General features: G+C 50.4%; 1 protein-coding gene across 1 annotated transcript in view; it reads left to right on the top strand.

The window, feature by feature from the left end:
* Positions 1-16,192, top strand: part of KIRREL3 (kirre like nephrin family adhesion molecule 3) — a gene marked incomplete at both ends in the record, with an annotated part of 271,688 nt that overhangs the window by 246,444 nt on the left and 9,052 nt on the right. Inside the window, 6 exons of the mRNA XM_080631735.1 lie at positions 9,054-9,202; positions 9,431-9,558; positions 9,935-10,061; positions 13,923-14,023; positions 14,123-14,321; positions 15,401-15,436. Of these exons, the coding sequence (XP_080487861.1) occupies positions 9,054-9,202; positions 9,431-9,558; positions 9,935-10,061; positions 13,923-14,023; positions 14,123-14,321; positions 15,401-15,436 (740 nt within the window). The remainder of the gene's footprint in view (positions 1-9,053; positions 9,203-9,430; positions 9,559-9,934; positions 10,062-13,922; positions 14,024-14,122; positions 14,322-15,400; positions 15,437-16,192) is intronic.

The raw sequence follows: 16,192 nt of genomic DNA, 5'->3' as shown, positions 1-16,192 counted from the left end.
TTTGACAGAGAGGTAGCAGATGATCCATTTAATGGACACACCTGGCACTGCCTGCAGACAAGTGGCCATTTTCCACATCCTGGCACTGAAGGCCTCAATATGTTTAAATATGAAATTCAGATGGCCTTGAAAAAGCCCCTGGGAGCTGGTGTTTCTGGTATGTTGCTTGCTTTCTTCTGCCCATTCATGAAAGGCATAGAATAAAAGTGAACATCCCCCTTGTAGCCTGCGTCTCCCAGAGCTTCTGATCACTAAGGCCACTACCTAATTGGCCCAAGTTTTGTTTCCTGAGCAATCTGTGCCAAGGAAGGGGGATCTGCAATATTAAGCTCTTATTAAATTACAATCACATCTCCATTAATATTTGAAGGGCTTGAAATACACTGCAGAGCAGCCAGCGACCGCAGACAAGGTGTGAAGTCCATGGGCAGTATGCAGACTGTCCCCATGTTGATGAGGCTCAGTATCATGCTTGCAGGGGTAAAATACCCAGATATCTGCACTGGGGACTGCAAGGGGACCTGGGGTTGCAGAGAGATAATGTGGGGACCAGCTCACCAGATGTCTGGTCCAGGCAAGAGGCATCTCAGCATCTTCAGGTGGAACGGTCACTCTGGTTATGCATTTCTTGGCAGGTTTAGGACCTTCTCCCCCATAAACCAGCTCCCCCCTTCATTCCAGCTTGGGGAAAATGCTCATATAAGCCAACGCGTGGGGTCTCCTTGTGTTTGGTGCCTTCTTCCTCCGTGCTCCCATCTGCTCCCTCCTCCTTCTCCGGCCGGGGCTGCCGTCTGTCCAGCGGCAGGACGCTGTGAGTCCATATGCCATCCCTCGGCAGGGCTGTCACCTCTCCTTCTGCCTCCCACAGCCAAACTCAGCAAGGGAAGCCAGAGAAGCTGGAGCAGGGAAGGGGCCTGAGGCATTTCACAGCAGCAACAGAGTAAATCTAATTTATAGACATAGCAAAATGCAGCTAAAGCGGGGGGTGAAATGAATGCAAAGCACACAGAGGTCTCAAGTTATCGGCACTGTAACATTTTTCCCTCACTATCTCTGTTTTCCTGCCCGGATTTGTCTTTGTAGCTTCCTCCCAGACAACTGGACCTTTGCTCTGAAGTGAAAATGAAAGCTGGGGAAAGGAAAAAGAAATAAGGGGAAATGAATTCTTCAGATCTTCTTTGTGATGCATCAGCCCCATCTGCCAGCTCCCTCTGACAGGGAGCGGAGTGCGCTGGGTGGCAGGCGGAGAGGGAAAAGCAGGCTTTAGAAAGGGGGAAATACAGTAAAATAAAAGGCATAAATATCCCTGCAGTGATGCTGGGCTGCTGAGGGGGCTCCAGCAAGGCACACGGCTCCCATTGAGAGCAGGAAGGTGGGTTGGAAGAGCCTCCCTTCACTCACAGAGGTGTGGGGATGGGGAGATTTGTCTTCCCATTCCCTGGCTTGTCAGGGTAATGGGAACAAGCGGGTGGGAGATGTTCGGAGGCAGCTCGAACTAATTAGGAGAGAGCGTAGAGGAGAGAGTCTGACAGCTGGAAAGGGAGAAAGGAAGGGGAGGGGAGGAGGGGAAAGAGCTTTGTACTCTTGAGCACCACTCCCTGATGTAGAAATGATTAAAGGTACCAAATGAAATGAGTGATGAAGCTCAAACCACTCCATTGGATGGAGCCTTTCCAAAGGAGCCAGGTGGCAGAGGGGGGTTGCTGTTGTGTTTTGGAAGGGTTTGCTAAAACAGGGTGCATCATGGTTGTGGCTATCTCCATCCCAGCCTGGACCACCAGCATCCCGTCAGGCAGGCGTTGTCATCCAGACTTTGCCCGTGCATTGCAGTTTCCCAACGTTGGAGTGAACCTGTCTCTAAAGCATCTCATTTCAAGCAAACTTGGCACCCACGTCTCTGGGTGCTAAAGAAGACTTTATGGTTGGCCATCAAGCAAAGCTGCTAACACTTCTTTTAAACACCCTTATGGTTCTGAGAGTTCTGAGGGCCTCATTGGTCACCTCTCCTTCAAGGCATGCTCCTGGAGACTGGGAAGGGAACACCATTGACCCCTCCGGCCAGATCTCCCATCCCTGTGCGAGAAGAGGTGGCAGCTTTTCAAGCCTAATTTAGCAGTCTTTAATCTGAGTTATTCCAAACCACACTTGCCACTTCCTTCATGTGTTCCCGCAGGATGATGGGCTGATTTCACAGAACGAAAAGCCTTAAGCAAATCTTGTCACACAAGAAAATTGATTTTTCAAAACTGACTTTTACAAGATTACTGGCGGGGTTTTTTTTTCCCCCTCTCATCTTTCTTCTGTATCGTTCCCTTCCAGTCTCCCGAGGTGGCTTCAGATCTAAGGAAATTAGAGATGCTGTGACTAAACTGAAAATGTAGAAAAAGGGAGAAGGAGGAAAGAAAAAGACACCCAGCACTCGGCACCTCCTGTCCCACTGCCTGTGTAGGAGATGGCTTATGTGCTCGCACTTATGAAGTAGCAGAGATGCCTCCTTCGCCTCTCCTACTGCCATAACCTGCATGCATCATCAGGAAATAGCCTGTGGAAGGGTTATCTCACAGAGAACATGCCCTGAGGGGCATTCCTTGGTGATCCCACGCTGGATCAAGGGGGGCTGTTCTCTTTCTCTCCCTCAATCCCTCCATTTTAGTTTCTCTTTGGGAAGAAGAAGAGTTTCCTCCTGCTGCTCGATTCAGAGCCACCTCAATGTGTTTTGTTAGAAAAAAAAAAAAGAAAGAAGAGAGAGGAAGAGTTGCCTTGAAGTGGTTTCAGACAGCTTAAAATATGCTAAGCTTTTGTGTTTCTGCAGTATAAATAATGAATCCTCTTACAGCTTCTGAGTCGGGGAAGGCGGTGATTTAAGAGGCCTTCAGCTCTGTATGAGGTTTTTCTGCTTTCATGCCAGAGGGTGGGGAACGTGGCAGGGAGCAGCCAGGTGTGAGCCATAGAATCATAGAACAGTTTGGGTTGGAAGGGACCTTCAAAGGTCATGTAGTCCAACCGCCATGCAATGAGCAGGGACATCTTCAACTTGGTCAGGTTGCTCAGACCCGCATCCAGCCTGGCCTTGAATGATGGGGCAGGATGTGCAAGAAAGACCCGTGATGGGGACAGAGGCTGCACCTAGCTCAGCACCATTTTGCCGAAGGATTTCGTTTCGTCATTCCTCCTTGCTCCTTTATTGCAGTTTTCAGGGGCAAGAAGGGGGTTTAAATGCAGAATGAAGTTATTAGCATCTCCTTCTCTCCCTGTGCTCCAGTAAACCAGAGCTGATTTGGTGATTGCATCAGTTATTGTTGATGTAACTAATTCCCCAAGCAGCATCCTTGGAAACATCTCTGCTTAAAAGTGGGCCAAGCCACCCATGGGGTCCGTGGCCACCCTGTACGTCAGGCACACACAGAGGTCCAAGCAGCATCAGCTACAAGCCCCGGTCATGCCTGGTCCAGGGCTGCGTTTAGGGTCATACCATTGATTGTCTGCACGGTTCAGCAGCAGCTTTAACGGTTGATCAGTCAAGTCATTGGCGACTTAACAGCTTTGTTTACTTCTTCCTTACCACTTCTGTGGCCAGTTTGTTCTGACTGTGCTTAGAAAACGGCTGTTTTGATTGTTTTCTCACCAAAAATGAACCCAGCTTGTACAGACTGTGCTGGTGACATGCTTTAATCATGTTGTCTGAGAGAGAGAAACCTTCTCAGCCCAGTTCTTCCACGTACCTACACCGCAGGCAGCATAGACCTGACCCTGGGGTGTTCCTGCCCATCACTGCCCCACTGCTCTCCAAAGAGCTGGATTCCCGTTGCACATCTTCAGGCACTCACTGCTATTTCCCAACCATGGGTCTTGCTAATGGGAAGGAGGAGATGCACCTAAGACAGGCACCTCCCTTAAAGACTGCAGTTTGATGAGCAATCAGGCTCATCGCCAGCCCCCTTCCTTGTCAGGAGGGGGAACACCAAAGCTGAGATTAGATAGGAAATCAAGCCAGAGGCTTCCTCTGCACAGTGAGGTGTTACTATTATCATCAAAACCCCAGAGTGTTTAAAAACAATCAAACCCCAGCAGCAGCAACAGGTGTATCACAGCGAGCGCAATCACATCAGGTCTGAACTCTTGATATTTGGGAGAAGGTTGCAATCTTTCCACTGTTTATTTGTTTCTGAAGAAAAAACACATAGGGGAAAAGAAATAGGCACGGGGAGATTAGCAAAGTTGGCATCTCTGCTCTGAGATGCAGCATCTTCACAGTTAGGACCTGAGATTTGCTTTGTGGTGGAGCAGAGATGCTTGCGCTGGGGACAAAGGGGTTTGGGAAGAGGCCGTCACTGCTACAACTGTGCATGGATGGATGGAGATTTGTCAAGGAGGGAGCTGGAGGCTTGGAAACCTTTCCTTGGGTATGGTGGGTACCATCATCTTTGCTCCCCTAGCCCATAGAGGACCAGCCAGCCATCAGCAAGGATGCTCAGTGCTTTGCTCAGGGCTCTGCCCCCCCTTGAACTTGATTAAACCCAAAGCTGTAAGGCCCAGCCTTGTAATTTAGATGGCAGAGAGATTACCTATTGCCTGTGCTGGCTGATAAATGAACCTGCTGCATCAGCACGAAGGGAGGATGGCAGATGTGCAGCTGAGGAGCTGTACAGGTCCCACACGTCTTCATTAGGGAGGGAGCAAGCAGGAGAAGAGGAATAACCCCATAGATCACTATTATGGAAATCTGCTCTTAATAAGGAAATAATGTGCATGATGCATCACTCCGGAGCCATGCAGGGGGGTAGCGAGACACTGCTCAGGCCTTGTTGCTTGCTCTGTCACTTCTTACAAGGTTGTCACTCATGGCAGATGCTCTGCAATCTGCCAGCACAAGCTATCTGCTGTCCCTACCCATCTCAGACCTCCATTGTTCATGAAACACCATCATTCTCCATCCACATAGAGGATGCTGGGGTTACAGGGACAGGAGAGGGATGCAGGGTGCAGCATCCAACACAGGGGCGGCTCTTGTTTGAGGATGAGAGGGGACTTCCACATTACAGCAGTAGGAGTTGAAGGTACTGCTGGCAATAAAGCAACAAACCCATTCTCTGAGCTATTTGTAGCAATTAATGGCCTTTCCCAGGAATTAAATGTTAATTAATTCATTCCCTCAGCCTATGCATTTATTTAAGGTATTTGTGGGTGTTCTCTGTACTTTTATTAAGCAATTAACATGCGTCCAAGAAAATATTTGTCTGTTTTAAGTAGTTCTTAGTAAACACGATTTATATGGTAAGCAAGTGCTTTATTTTGCATTGTTAATTAAAAATGACAATCCACTCCACTGCCACAGGTTGTACACCACTAGAGCAGCCGATCTGCCATGAGGTCTGCTTCAAGGGGCACATGTGCCACTGGCTACAGCAAAAAACACCTCCTGAGGAGCCTGCAGCATGGGTTTGAGTAGTGCTTGGTGGCTGTTGTAGGGTTCAGAGAGCCCGTGCTGCAGGGTGGGTGCTGTGATGCCCTCCTGTTGTTCCTGTGCTGCAGGGAGATGCTGGTGAGAGCTGTGGCGTGATGAGGAGCTTTATAAAGAGCACGTACGAGTCCTACAGCCTTCCAAGGGTTGTAAAGTAAATAGCTTGTTCACACATGCTGTTTGTTGAAGAATTACCAGTCCTTGTACAGCACACAGAGGAATTTATTTGTTATGGTGAGCCTGGGCAGCGCTAAGGCAGACGAATTGCTAGCGATGCTCCTTCATGTACCAACGCTCTGTCAGGGCATGTTGCGAATGTGGTTAGCTCCACAAGCCTGGAAACCCAGCCAGAAATGGGATCCTTTGGGATAAGAAAGGGTAAAACCCCTTTGTGATGAATGAGTCCTGGCTGAGTATCCTTCACTGAGACCTCAGGTGCTTCCTTCTGCTTTCCTTTGGAAATCAGAGCAGGTCACTGAAGAAACACTGAGATATGAAGACCTAAAGCAAGCCACAGCACTGCTTTGAGCCAACGTATCCCAAAACGTGCTTTCCTATTTGCTTGCATGTACTCTTAGCTGGGTAGCGATCGATGTAGTCAGAAAATGCAGAATGTTTCCTTAGAAAAGTCCTGTCCCCTCCTTGTCTTTAAGCATTAAGGTTTCGGGGTTTTTCCCATTCTTTAATCACTGGCTTTTCAGTGCTGTCCATAATAACCTCTTTGAAGCCTGGGTTCAAATATCTGTTTCCTGGTTGAAATCTGTTCTCCTCCATCACCCAGGCTGATTCAATTTCCAGAATATACTGAGTTGAGAGGCACTGGGCCCAAAGAGGCCAAGGGAAAACACAAGCAGGTTATGTGCAAAGCCCAAGGGGCTGAGAGACAGCAGTAGATAGGAGGCAAGGTCTGTGTTGGCCTTAGGACATGGGATAGTGGGGAGAAGTGGTGAGTTTGGGTAACTGGGAATCATAGGAACAGGTCCTTTGGGCAGATCCCCAGGGGCAGACCCTTGCCCCTCTCTGCACAGACCTGTTCCTACAATCCCTGCAATATTCTTTGGCTTAGGAAGGAAACCAGCAGCAAAAAATGACAGCTGAGTTAGCAGCTGAGTCATATGAGGAGAGACTAAAGCAGGTAAATTAATATAGTCTGGAAAAGACTCTGGGTGACACGTTTGCAATCTATAAATACCTTCAAGGCAGCAATATAAATGAAAGAATCCCCTGCTCTCAGCAGTGCTAGGATGAGCTGGGGCCAGGCTCCTTGTAACAAGGCCAGTGCATGAAAAGCCGAAGCAGTGGAGGTGGTGAATGGGGCTGATAGAGCATCCTCTGCATCTCAGCTCTGTTTTATTCAGATTCTATTTATAAACAGTTACTGAAAGGTTAATAGGTGAGCAAGAAATGTTATGGGCTTGTAAAAGCATGAGTAACTTGCCTTCTGGCTGCCCACAAGCACATCATGGGAAGCTTTACAAGAGGGTTATCGGGCGTCGCTATTAAAAACCAATTTGACATTATAAAAGATCTATACTGCTTGTTCAGCCACATTGATTTAGCAGTGTTAAGCCTTGGAAAACTGGAGCAAGAAGCTTGATCTCTGCTGAAGCACGAAGAATTGCTGTTTGTGACACATCTCCACGCTCAGGAAATCCAGTTTTGTGGAAGCAATGGGGTTTGAACAAATCCATAGAGCACCACGCCATGGTTGTTGCTCTGTGTTTTCCCAAGATGCTGCAAAGCCAAACAGTTCTTGGAAACCTTGCTCTCCATTTTGCTTTGCTTTGTAGCATCCAGGAAATGGCTTCATAGAATCGCAGACTGGTTTGGGTTGGGAGGGACCTTGAAGCTTATCTAGTTCCAACCCCCCGCAGCATCATTCCTGTGGCAGGGAGGCAGCAGGGCAAAGGCAGATCCCATCAGGAGGCAGGGAAGTGTGATGCTGACACCAGCTGACCCCTTGGCTTGGACTGCAATTCCCTCTGGAAGGAGAAAGGCGTCACCAAAGCATCATGCAGCATTCCAGCCGTTGGGAGGTATCGCTTGTGCTGGTTCTTCCATAGGAGGAAGCTCCCTCATTAACACATGAAGCGCAGCCCTAGAAATAGAAGTGACATCTCCTGATTAATTATTGAAGGGGGAGCGTGGGGAGGGTGGGGAAGCGGAGTGGCCAGTCAGCATCTCTTAGAGGTGCAAAGATAAATGAAATGAGAGGGCAGATTAGTGCCTACAAATCGGCTGCATCTGTGCTGCTAATACATCTCTCAAAACGCTTGTGTCATCAGAGGGTGGGTGAAGCCTTGCAGGTCAACTGTCCTCATTCTATTAGATTCACACTCTCAGTCACAGAAGGGATTTGCTCTAGCAGCACTGTTAGAGTGTTTTGAGGCTTAACTCTCATTCTAGACCCATAGAGGCACCTGGGGAAGCCGTCTGTTCCTGCAGATCCTCTCATGAGTTCTCTGTAGCTCCAGTAGTCTTTGGTTGCCTTTAGGGCAGCAAGGGGAACCCATAGCAAAGCGTTCAGGACAAGCAGAGCAGAACAGTAAAGGCAGGAGCAGGAAACCCATGGAAGGACCATGAGCAGCTGCTGTCCTTCTTGAAAGGGACACCAAAACAACCCCACTGGCTCATCTCTGCAGCTTGATGGGACAAGCCCAGCTCCCAGTGCCGGCATCTTCCCCAACCCTAACATCCCAACCCACCCAGAGGAGGGCAGAGATTCCTCAGGGAAATCCTCTTCCCTCTAATCTACCTGTCAGCTGTTTTGGGAGGATGGTTATATGTGTTTTCCCTGGGCTGCTGCCTGTGCTTTATTTCCCTTCCCCCAAAGAGCTGCTGGAGTTTCACACGCCTGACAGCATCTCCTGTCTTTCCCACCCGCTCCAGAGTGGCAGGTTGCCAGATGGTGCCCCATTAGGTCACATTTGCTCGTTGTTTGGCAAACAGCGGCTTAATTCAAGTGCTGAGTTGACAGCTTGTTCTCCAAGACAATTTGCAAGTTGCAGTGTTGCAAATGCCAGCTTGGCTTTTCAGGGTAATGTTATTTCAGCTGCCTTAAAGGGATAAAGTTCTCTTTGATTAGAAAAAAATAAAAGGAAGAAAAGGGTGAAAGTGAGAGGAAACTGAAACGGTTTTTAGCTGTTTGATGTGGAAGGACCAGTGGTTGTTGGGTTGTTCGGGAAGAGACTGCTCTCCTGGCTCTGCAGTTCCCCATTAGCAGAGACTGTCCATGTCACATCCCTCCTGTCGTTGAGGTCTTCCATCTATGCCCCACACTCTTAAGGAACGAGGTGCATTTCCAGTGAAACAGGCTCTCATAGGGAAATGGCAATTTGGGTTTATTTTGGAAAGGTTTCGGTAGGGATCTATGTACACATCAGTTTTCTGTAATCTCTCCAAAACCTCTGGCTGTCCCTGCATCCCTGGGGAGGTGGATGATATGGAGGACAAGCACATGTCTGTCCTAAAGCCCAGGGCAGCAGCAGGTGGTGATGTGCTGCCCCCCAGCACTGCAACCTGTGGGTCTTCCCCACCATGCACATGAATGACACAGAACAGCACCATCATGATGCTCTTTCTTTTTCAATAGGTGGGCAAAAAAGGGCCAGGTGATAAAAGAAGCATCCGGTGACTTCTACGAAACCATCGTGGATCACACCTTCTTCTTTGAGCCTGTCTCCTGCGAAGTCACCAATGCACTGGGAAGCACAAACATCAGCAGGACTGTGGACGTCTACTGTAAGTGATGGGTCAGCTTGAGGCTGAGGCTGAAAATTAATAGGAAGGGGACACGGCCAGGTCTGACTTGCCTGGGGTGACAAGGACTTGCTGGGTTTTATGTGTCTGTGACCCATAGGTCCAGCAAGACCTACTGCTGCTTCCTCTGACACAGTGACCTCTTTGGTTTGAGGGTTTCTGGTTGATACAGCCCATCACTGGGAGGTAACTCCGATCTCCTCTGTGCAGTTGGGCCCAGGATGGCGACAGAACCTCAGTCCCTGCTCGTTGACCTGGGCTCAGACGCGATCTTCAACTGTGCCTGGATCGGGAACCCATCTCTCACCATCGTCTGGATGAAGCGAGGCTCAGGAGTGGTAAGAACTGCTGCTGGGGTGGTGGGGAATGGCATATTCAGGGCATGAGGTGCTGCATGATGCTCCACATGGAGCAAAGCCCATACCTATGGGCTGGAAGTTCCTGGCTGGACTTGTGATGGTCCTCCAAAAGGAGGGGACAATGTGGCATTGCAAGCCAACAGTGAGAGTCCCCAGTTAGTCCAGAGAAACGTATTAAGCAGTAAAGGCATTATTGCCTTTGTACTATTTTGGATGGAAGCATGGGTGCATCCATGAGGCAGGATTTTGGATGGCAGGCTGGAAAATGAGCTGTGCACTATCCTGGAATCCCATCTGGGAGAGGCTGATAATCAGTGCCATTGCTGCTGCAGAGGAACCCCCTCCTCTCTTCCAGGTCCTGAGCAATGAGAACAAGCTGACCCTGAAGTCCGTCCGCCAGGAAGATGCTGGGAAATACGTGTGCCGAGCTGTGGTGCCGCGGGTGGGCGCAGGCGAGCGGGAGGTGACGCTCACTGTCAACGGTACCTCTTGCTTCCCTATGGCTATTCTGTCTCAGCCCCTTATTGCTGTCTCATATACCACTCTCATTGCCAAACTGTCTCCTTGGATATTAGCTTTCAGAGCAAACCCCACCCACAGCTGGGTGAGGGAAGGGTTCTGCCCTGCAAGCAATGTGAATGAATTGGATTTTGTGTTCGTTCTCCTGGAGACGCATGGGTTAAAGCAAAAATCCCCAACATTATCTATGTTCCTTATTATCAACAGGGGTTTATTGAGTAGCTGGGAGCTGGCATCTTTAAATCTTCAATAGATTTATCTTGCAAAACCCTTGCAAGGTCAGAGAGCACTGTTGTTTCTGTTGTACAGTCAGAGAGCTAAGAATTGAGCCTGGATCTAACAGCAGCAGCCTAATCACTCTCCCAGGGCCCACGTGAGGGTGCCTATGAGAGCCGGTGGTGCTATATAGCTCCTTCACAGCTGCTTGGGGCTCAGGATGTGTCCTGGACCTGCACCTAAGCTCAGGAGTTAGTTGGGGAGCACTTCAGAGCTCTGGAGTTTGATGATGACCCTGCCAGGACCACACAGCAGCCGATAACAAATTCCAACCTAAATATGGGAGGGAAAGAGCCAGGCAGGCTGTGAATGGTATAAATAGAGTATGAATTTTACATTGTCTCTCACCTGCATGACAAACTGGCAGGCTTCAGTCCCCGCTCGCTGTCACAAAGAGAAGAAAATGAGCAGGGAAGCAGCACAGGCAGCAGCATTTTAAATGCAGATGACGCAGATAGGTGAATGCCCCATCCCTAGAAGCATCCAAGGTCAGGCTGGACAGGGCTCTGAGCAACCTGGTCTAGCTGAAGATGTGCCTGCTCGCTGCAGTGGGGTTGGACTGGCCGACCTTTGAAGATCCCTTTCAACCAAACTATGAGATTCTATAACACTAGAAAGGGAAGCCAAGGGCAGCACAGCAGGCGACTGAAAACCTACTACTCCCTTGACTTTGACTGGGCTCCTCGGCGCCTGCATGATTCTTCGCCACCGGCTGCTGGGTTTTAATTACAATTAAGCTTGATTATGGAAAACAAAGCAACAAATTAGCACAAACATAGAACCTGCTCCTTTCCTGACACCTACCAGGCACGCAGATGCCTTCAACACAGGCAACGTGCTCAGCAGGCTCGGGGCCATTTGGAGCGTGTGGCATAGGGAAGAGTTTTGCATCTTACACCACTGCTGAGCTTTTCACCTTGCAGAGCTGATGGGGGAGCAAATACAACATGTGCCATAAGGCTCACTGCTGTGCTTTGAGCATCTCCCAGGAGCAGCTTGCCTGCAGCATCCCATCCTGGTGGGATGTGCATTTGACACTGCGGTCTGCTGCAACCCCAAGGATGCAATGCGTTGGACCCCACATCAAGGGGCAACCAAGGAGAACCAAGGTAGACCAGCCTCAGAGCAGCATCCCTATGCCCTACATCCACCAAGCACAAGGGTGCAGGTTGAGAGGAGGTCTCCAGCTCCAGAGCACGGCACAGTGGGTCTAATCCTGCTAATGAATTCTGCTGAAAGTCTTTCCTGCTGTAATTTGAAAGGGAAGTTGAATGCCTCGTATTTTCAAGTGATTTTAAATCCAGAGGGTGATACAATTGTCTCGGTATTACCAGGTGCCTTCCTCCGTGGGCTGGGATTCGTCACACTAAAATTAGGCATTTAGAAGTGTCTGTTCTGGGCAAGCTGCACAGACTCTGATCAGTGCACATGGGCTTCAGAGGGGCTGATTCATGCCACTGAAAGCCCAGAGACCCCAACTGAGGGTTCCTCATCTGAGCCTGCAATCCCTCTGCGGTGGCCCTTATGCTCTCAGTGCTGTCAGGAATCACAGCAGCAGGATCCTGGGGTGGGAGAGCATCCTCCTGCGCTCCCCACCGCAGTCTTCTAGCCAGCTCTGTGGCTGCAGAGAGCAGCCCATCCCTGTGCCAGGGTGTGAGGCCACCAGCCTGAAAGGAAGCAGATATGATTCAGAGGCTGGTTAATAGGAAGGAGGATAATGCAAACGAGCAGTGTTCGGCAGGGCAGGAGGAGCAGAGGCAAGAAGTAAGCGAGGAGCTGTTGGTGCCGTCATAAATCAGTTGGATTTACAGCCCCCGCGCGAGCCAAAGCCTCTCGATGCTCCTGACTGCACGCAAGCCTGGTTGCAGCTCTCACCATGGTAGGAGAAGCACCTCAAGATCACCTTCACAGCAGGATTGTCTGGAGTACAGGCTGTGGATGCGTTATCCAGGCTGAGAAGGGTGAGGCTGTTCAGCCTGGAGAAGAGAAGCTGTGTGGAGACCTCAGAGCAGCTTCCAGTGTCTGAACAGGGCTACAAGGATGCTGGAGAGGGGCTCTTCATCAGACACCATAGCCATAGGACAATGAGTGATGGGTTCAAACTGAAACAGGGGAGATTTAGGTTAGATATAAGGAAGAAGTTCTTTACTATGAGGCGCTGGCACAGGGTGCCCAGAGAAGCTGCGGCTGCCCCATCCCTGGCAGTGTTCAAGGCCAGGTGGGACACACGGGCTTGGAGCAACCTGCTCTAGTGGAAGGTGTCCCTGCCCGTGGCAGGAAGCAAGGATTTAAATCAAACTCTGTTGCCGAACCATTGCCAAGGTTGCAAGGTCTGGGAAGGAAAGGTTCAGATGGACTCAAGCAGGATGGAGAAGTCTCAACCACGCTTTCTTTGCTCCAAAGCTCCCAAGTCAGCAGCCGCCAGGACCACACAAATAAATAGGCACCGACACGCTAAAAATAACCACAACCAATAGCTCCATCATTTATATCCATAGCAACATTGTTTAAAGCCTTTCTCCTGCCTCTGGGCTGTCTCACACTTAGCACTGAACGCCAAGCCGGAGATTGGCAGCCTTCATAAGGAGCCAGAGCCTGATGGAGAATCAAACACCGGCCCCAAATGTGAAGAGGCTGCAACTTCATGCTATTATTTCTGAGCATGTTCATCTCACAAATGGTCTTTAGTCATACACTATTATCAGGATGATAAGCCTTCGTCTCTGAACTCCTGAAGCAATAATAAAACCCAAAGCCATTGGCATTTGTGCCATTTAAAATCCACTCGCCTTGGGGAAAATGAGTCTTCTAATGATTATTAAGCCATTTTTCTCCACCATCACCCAGTCTTGGAGTGCTTCCAGAATTTATAAGTCACATACAACCATTAAAACACAGAGATGTTTTTATTATCATTATTTAGGCCTCGTCTACAGATCCCAGCATTGCTTTTGACTCTACTGTGCTCTACTGTGGCGTTGGGTTCATCAGTAATCAGGAGGATCACCTAGCATGTGTTTAGCTAGCCAAAAAGCTCATCCTGCATGCCTTGTGCCACCCTTAGAGGATGACGGGACCCAAAGGGTTCCCATCACATGTCACATCCAGGAGAATAAAGCCCCAGCACATACTTAGGGCCATCTGTTTGTCCCGTGTAGCTGTTGGCAGGGTTCTTGCACCAGACATGGGGAGTGAAGGCCAAAGCGAGCTGACATTGCCAGCTTGGGCACAGAGTCATAGAATCCTAGAGTGGTGTGGGGTTTTCCTGCAGAAATCCCTCTAGGACATCAGTCAGGCTGGTTGCAGGTCATTGATGCTGTCTTCCAGGCAGCATCCATCTGTCAGTGCCTCCTTCTGCCCTCCTGCTGCTTCCTTAAGCCTCTGGGGAGCATCACAGGAGGCAAGGGAGCTGCTGCTCCATGTATCCCCTCAAAGGGGCATCCCGATGCCCCTCTGTGGCTCTGCTAACACACCTCCCCGTCACCACCAGCACCTTGTATTGCAGCCACCCATGCGAGATGCCAGAAGCTCTCTCCTATCTCTCCCAGGGCCACCCATCATCTCCAGCACCCAGACGCAGCATGCCCTGCACGGCCAGAAAGGGCAGATCAAGTGCTTCATCCGCAGCACCCCGCCACCGGACCGAATTGTGAGTAGCATCCCATGGGCACGGTGGGTGCCTCCAGCACCTTTAGGTGCCCTACAGTGGGCAGACCTGCCCCAGGCTGACCCTTCTCTCGCTTGACAGGCTTGGTCCTGGAAGGAGAACGTGCTGGAGTCTGGGACATCCGGACGCTATACAGTGGAGACGGTGAGCACGGATGAGGGCGTCATCTCCACGCTGACCATCAGCAACATTGTCCGGGCTGATTTCCAAACCATTTATAACTGCACTGCCTGGAACAGCTTTGGCTCTGACACGGAGATCATCCGGCTCAAAGAGCAAGGTGGGCATCGCTGGGGAGCCGGTGGGGCTGTTGGGCATGGGGATTAGCTTCTGGATGTGGGGAGATTCTGTGAGATGCAAGAGGAGCTCAGAAAGCTCTTGGGATATCAAAGAGGAAGTTAGGAAGGACGATGAGAATGCTCCAGCCATGCTAGATATAGATTGTATCTTTAGGGTTCCTGGTGCTGGCAGAGGTGAGGAGGTGAGACAAGCCCTGCAAAGTCTCTGCTTGATGCAGTATTACCTGATTTTACCCATCCTGCTAAAGCTGGAGTGCACGGGACAATCCTGCACCCCTCACTCCCTGCCCCACAGCACAGGGTGATGCCACTGCACAGGCTGGTGGATAAATTATAGCCTTGGAGAAACAGGAATGGCTGCTCCCTCCAGACCCCACTGCTCCACAGAGCACAGAGGAAGATGTTTGGGCTGGTGGCATCCCTCCACCCAGGCCACCAGCCACCATGCCAGCATGTGTTCTGCAGGGCTGGGCTTACCCAACCAGCCTCAGAGGCACCTCAAGCAATCCCGAGGGGATGGCCAGGGGATTTCCACTCTCCATAGCAAGGGAGGGTGATGGCTTTTGTGATGAACGCTTAGCTCCTGGAGGAACTCCAGTCCTCTTCTATTATATTAAATGCCAGGGCAGGCAGGTGGAGTGCTCTCATTAAGCCATGATTTATAAGCGAGGCTGCCGTCCAGATTAGATCAGAGCTAAATGAACCCCTTAAAATTAGCCTTGGGCTTCTTCCAATGCAAACAGAGCCAGTGGTTTTTCCAGGTTCTCTGCCAGTCAGCAGGAGCCTGGGTCCTGGCGGAGGGTGGCCGGATCCAAGCCTGCTCCTCAGCATCCAAGTCCACAGCCGGCTCCACATCGAGATCCCTGCTAGGGACACCCCTGCCCTGGGCACGGGGACACCGTAGGGTGGCTGAGGCTGCTGTAGGGTGGCAGAGGACATCCCCTTCACGGGGACATCCCTGTGCTCGGAGCAGGAGGCGGAGCAGAGGGCTGAGCGCTCAGGACTGATGTGTGCGCTTGGGCCGTGCAAGGCTGTGGACACTTGCTTTATTTTCAAACAGGTACGGAAATGAAATCAGGAGCTGGTATTCAAGCAGGTATGGAAATCATGAGCTGACGGTGAGCGTGGGTTGTCCCCAGCCATTACCACGCCTGAGGACCCAGTGTCCTCCTCCTGGCCCAGCAGCTTTTCAGCAGGGCAGGGCAGGAAGGGGTATAGGAAAGCTGCAGGGCAGAGACTGGGGCATGGATTGGGATGCTGTTGTGGTCCGGTCTCCGCTTTGCAAACTTTTCTGTGCCCCAGCTACCAAGCCACTAAAAAGGGAATAATATCAGGGACCACTGAAGCGCTCTTAAGTGATCTCAGGTCCAGGATTAAACGTGTGGTCAACACCAGTGGACAATGAGAAATGGTTTCTTCTTCACCCAGTCAAGTGGCAGCCATGGGGCTGCTGCATTTTGCTTCTCAGGTAGATCACCTCTGTCCCAGCAGCATTTCTGTCCCCATCTGCAGAGAGGAAGAGGAAGAAGGAGGATCAACTCTTTGCACCCATCTTTTCCCTAAATTCATCCCATTCATTTGCAAGGAGAAATCACACATTGGAGGTGTCCAGGAAAGCGGTGAGGACACGCTCACCTGGCTTAGCCAGCCATCCTGGAAAGGGTTACCCATCTTTTGGCCTCCTGTGTGTTCACAAGAGCCTATGGAGTGCTTAGAACAGGAAAGGGGACCTATAAATATCTGCTGCTTGTGAGGAGATCATCCCAGTCTATGAAGATGATCTGTGGTACCCAGTACTGGTGTCCTGCGAGCAGGAATGCTGCCTGGCAATAGCCCAGAGAGCAGGCACCAG

This window comes from Psittacula echo, assembly GCF_963264785.1.
Source record: "Psittacula echo genome assembly, chromosome: 18".
Classification (NCBI taxonomy): Eukaryota; Metazoa; Chordata; class Aves; order Psittaciformes; family Psittacidae; genus Psittacula; species Psittacula echo.
This window is presented reverse-complemented; position numbering and strand designations above follow the sequence as displayed.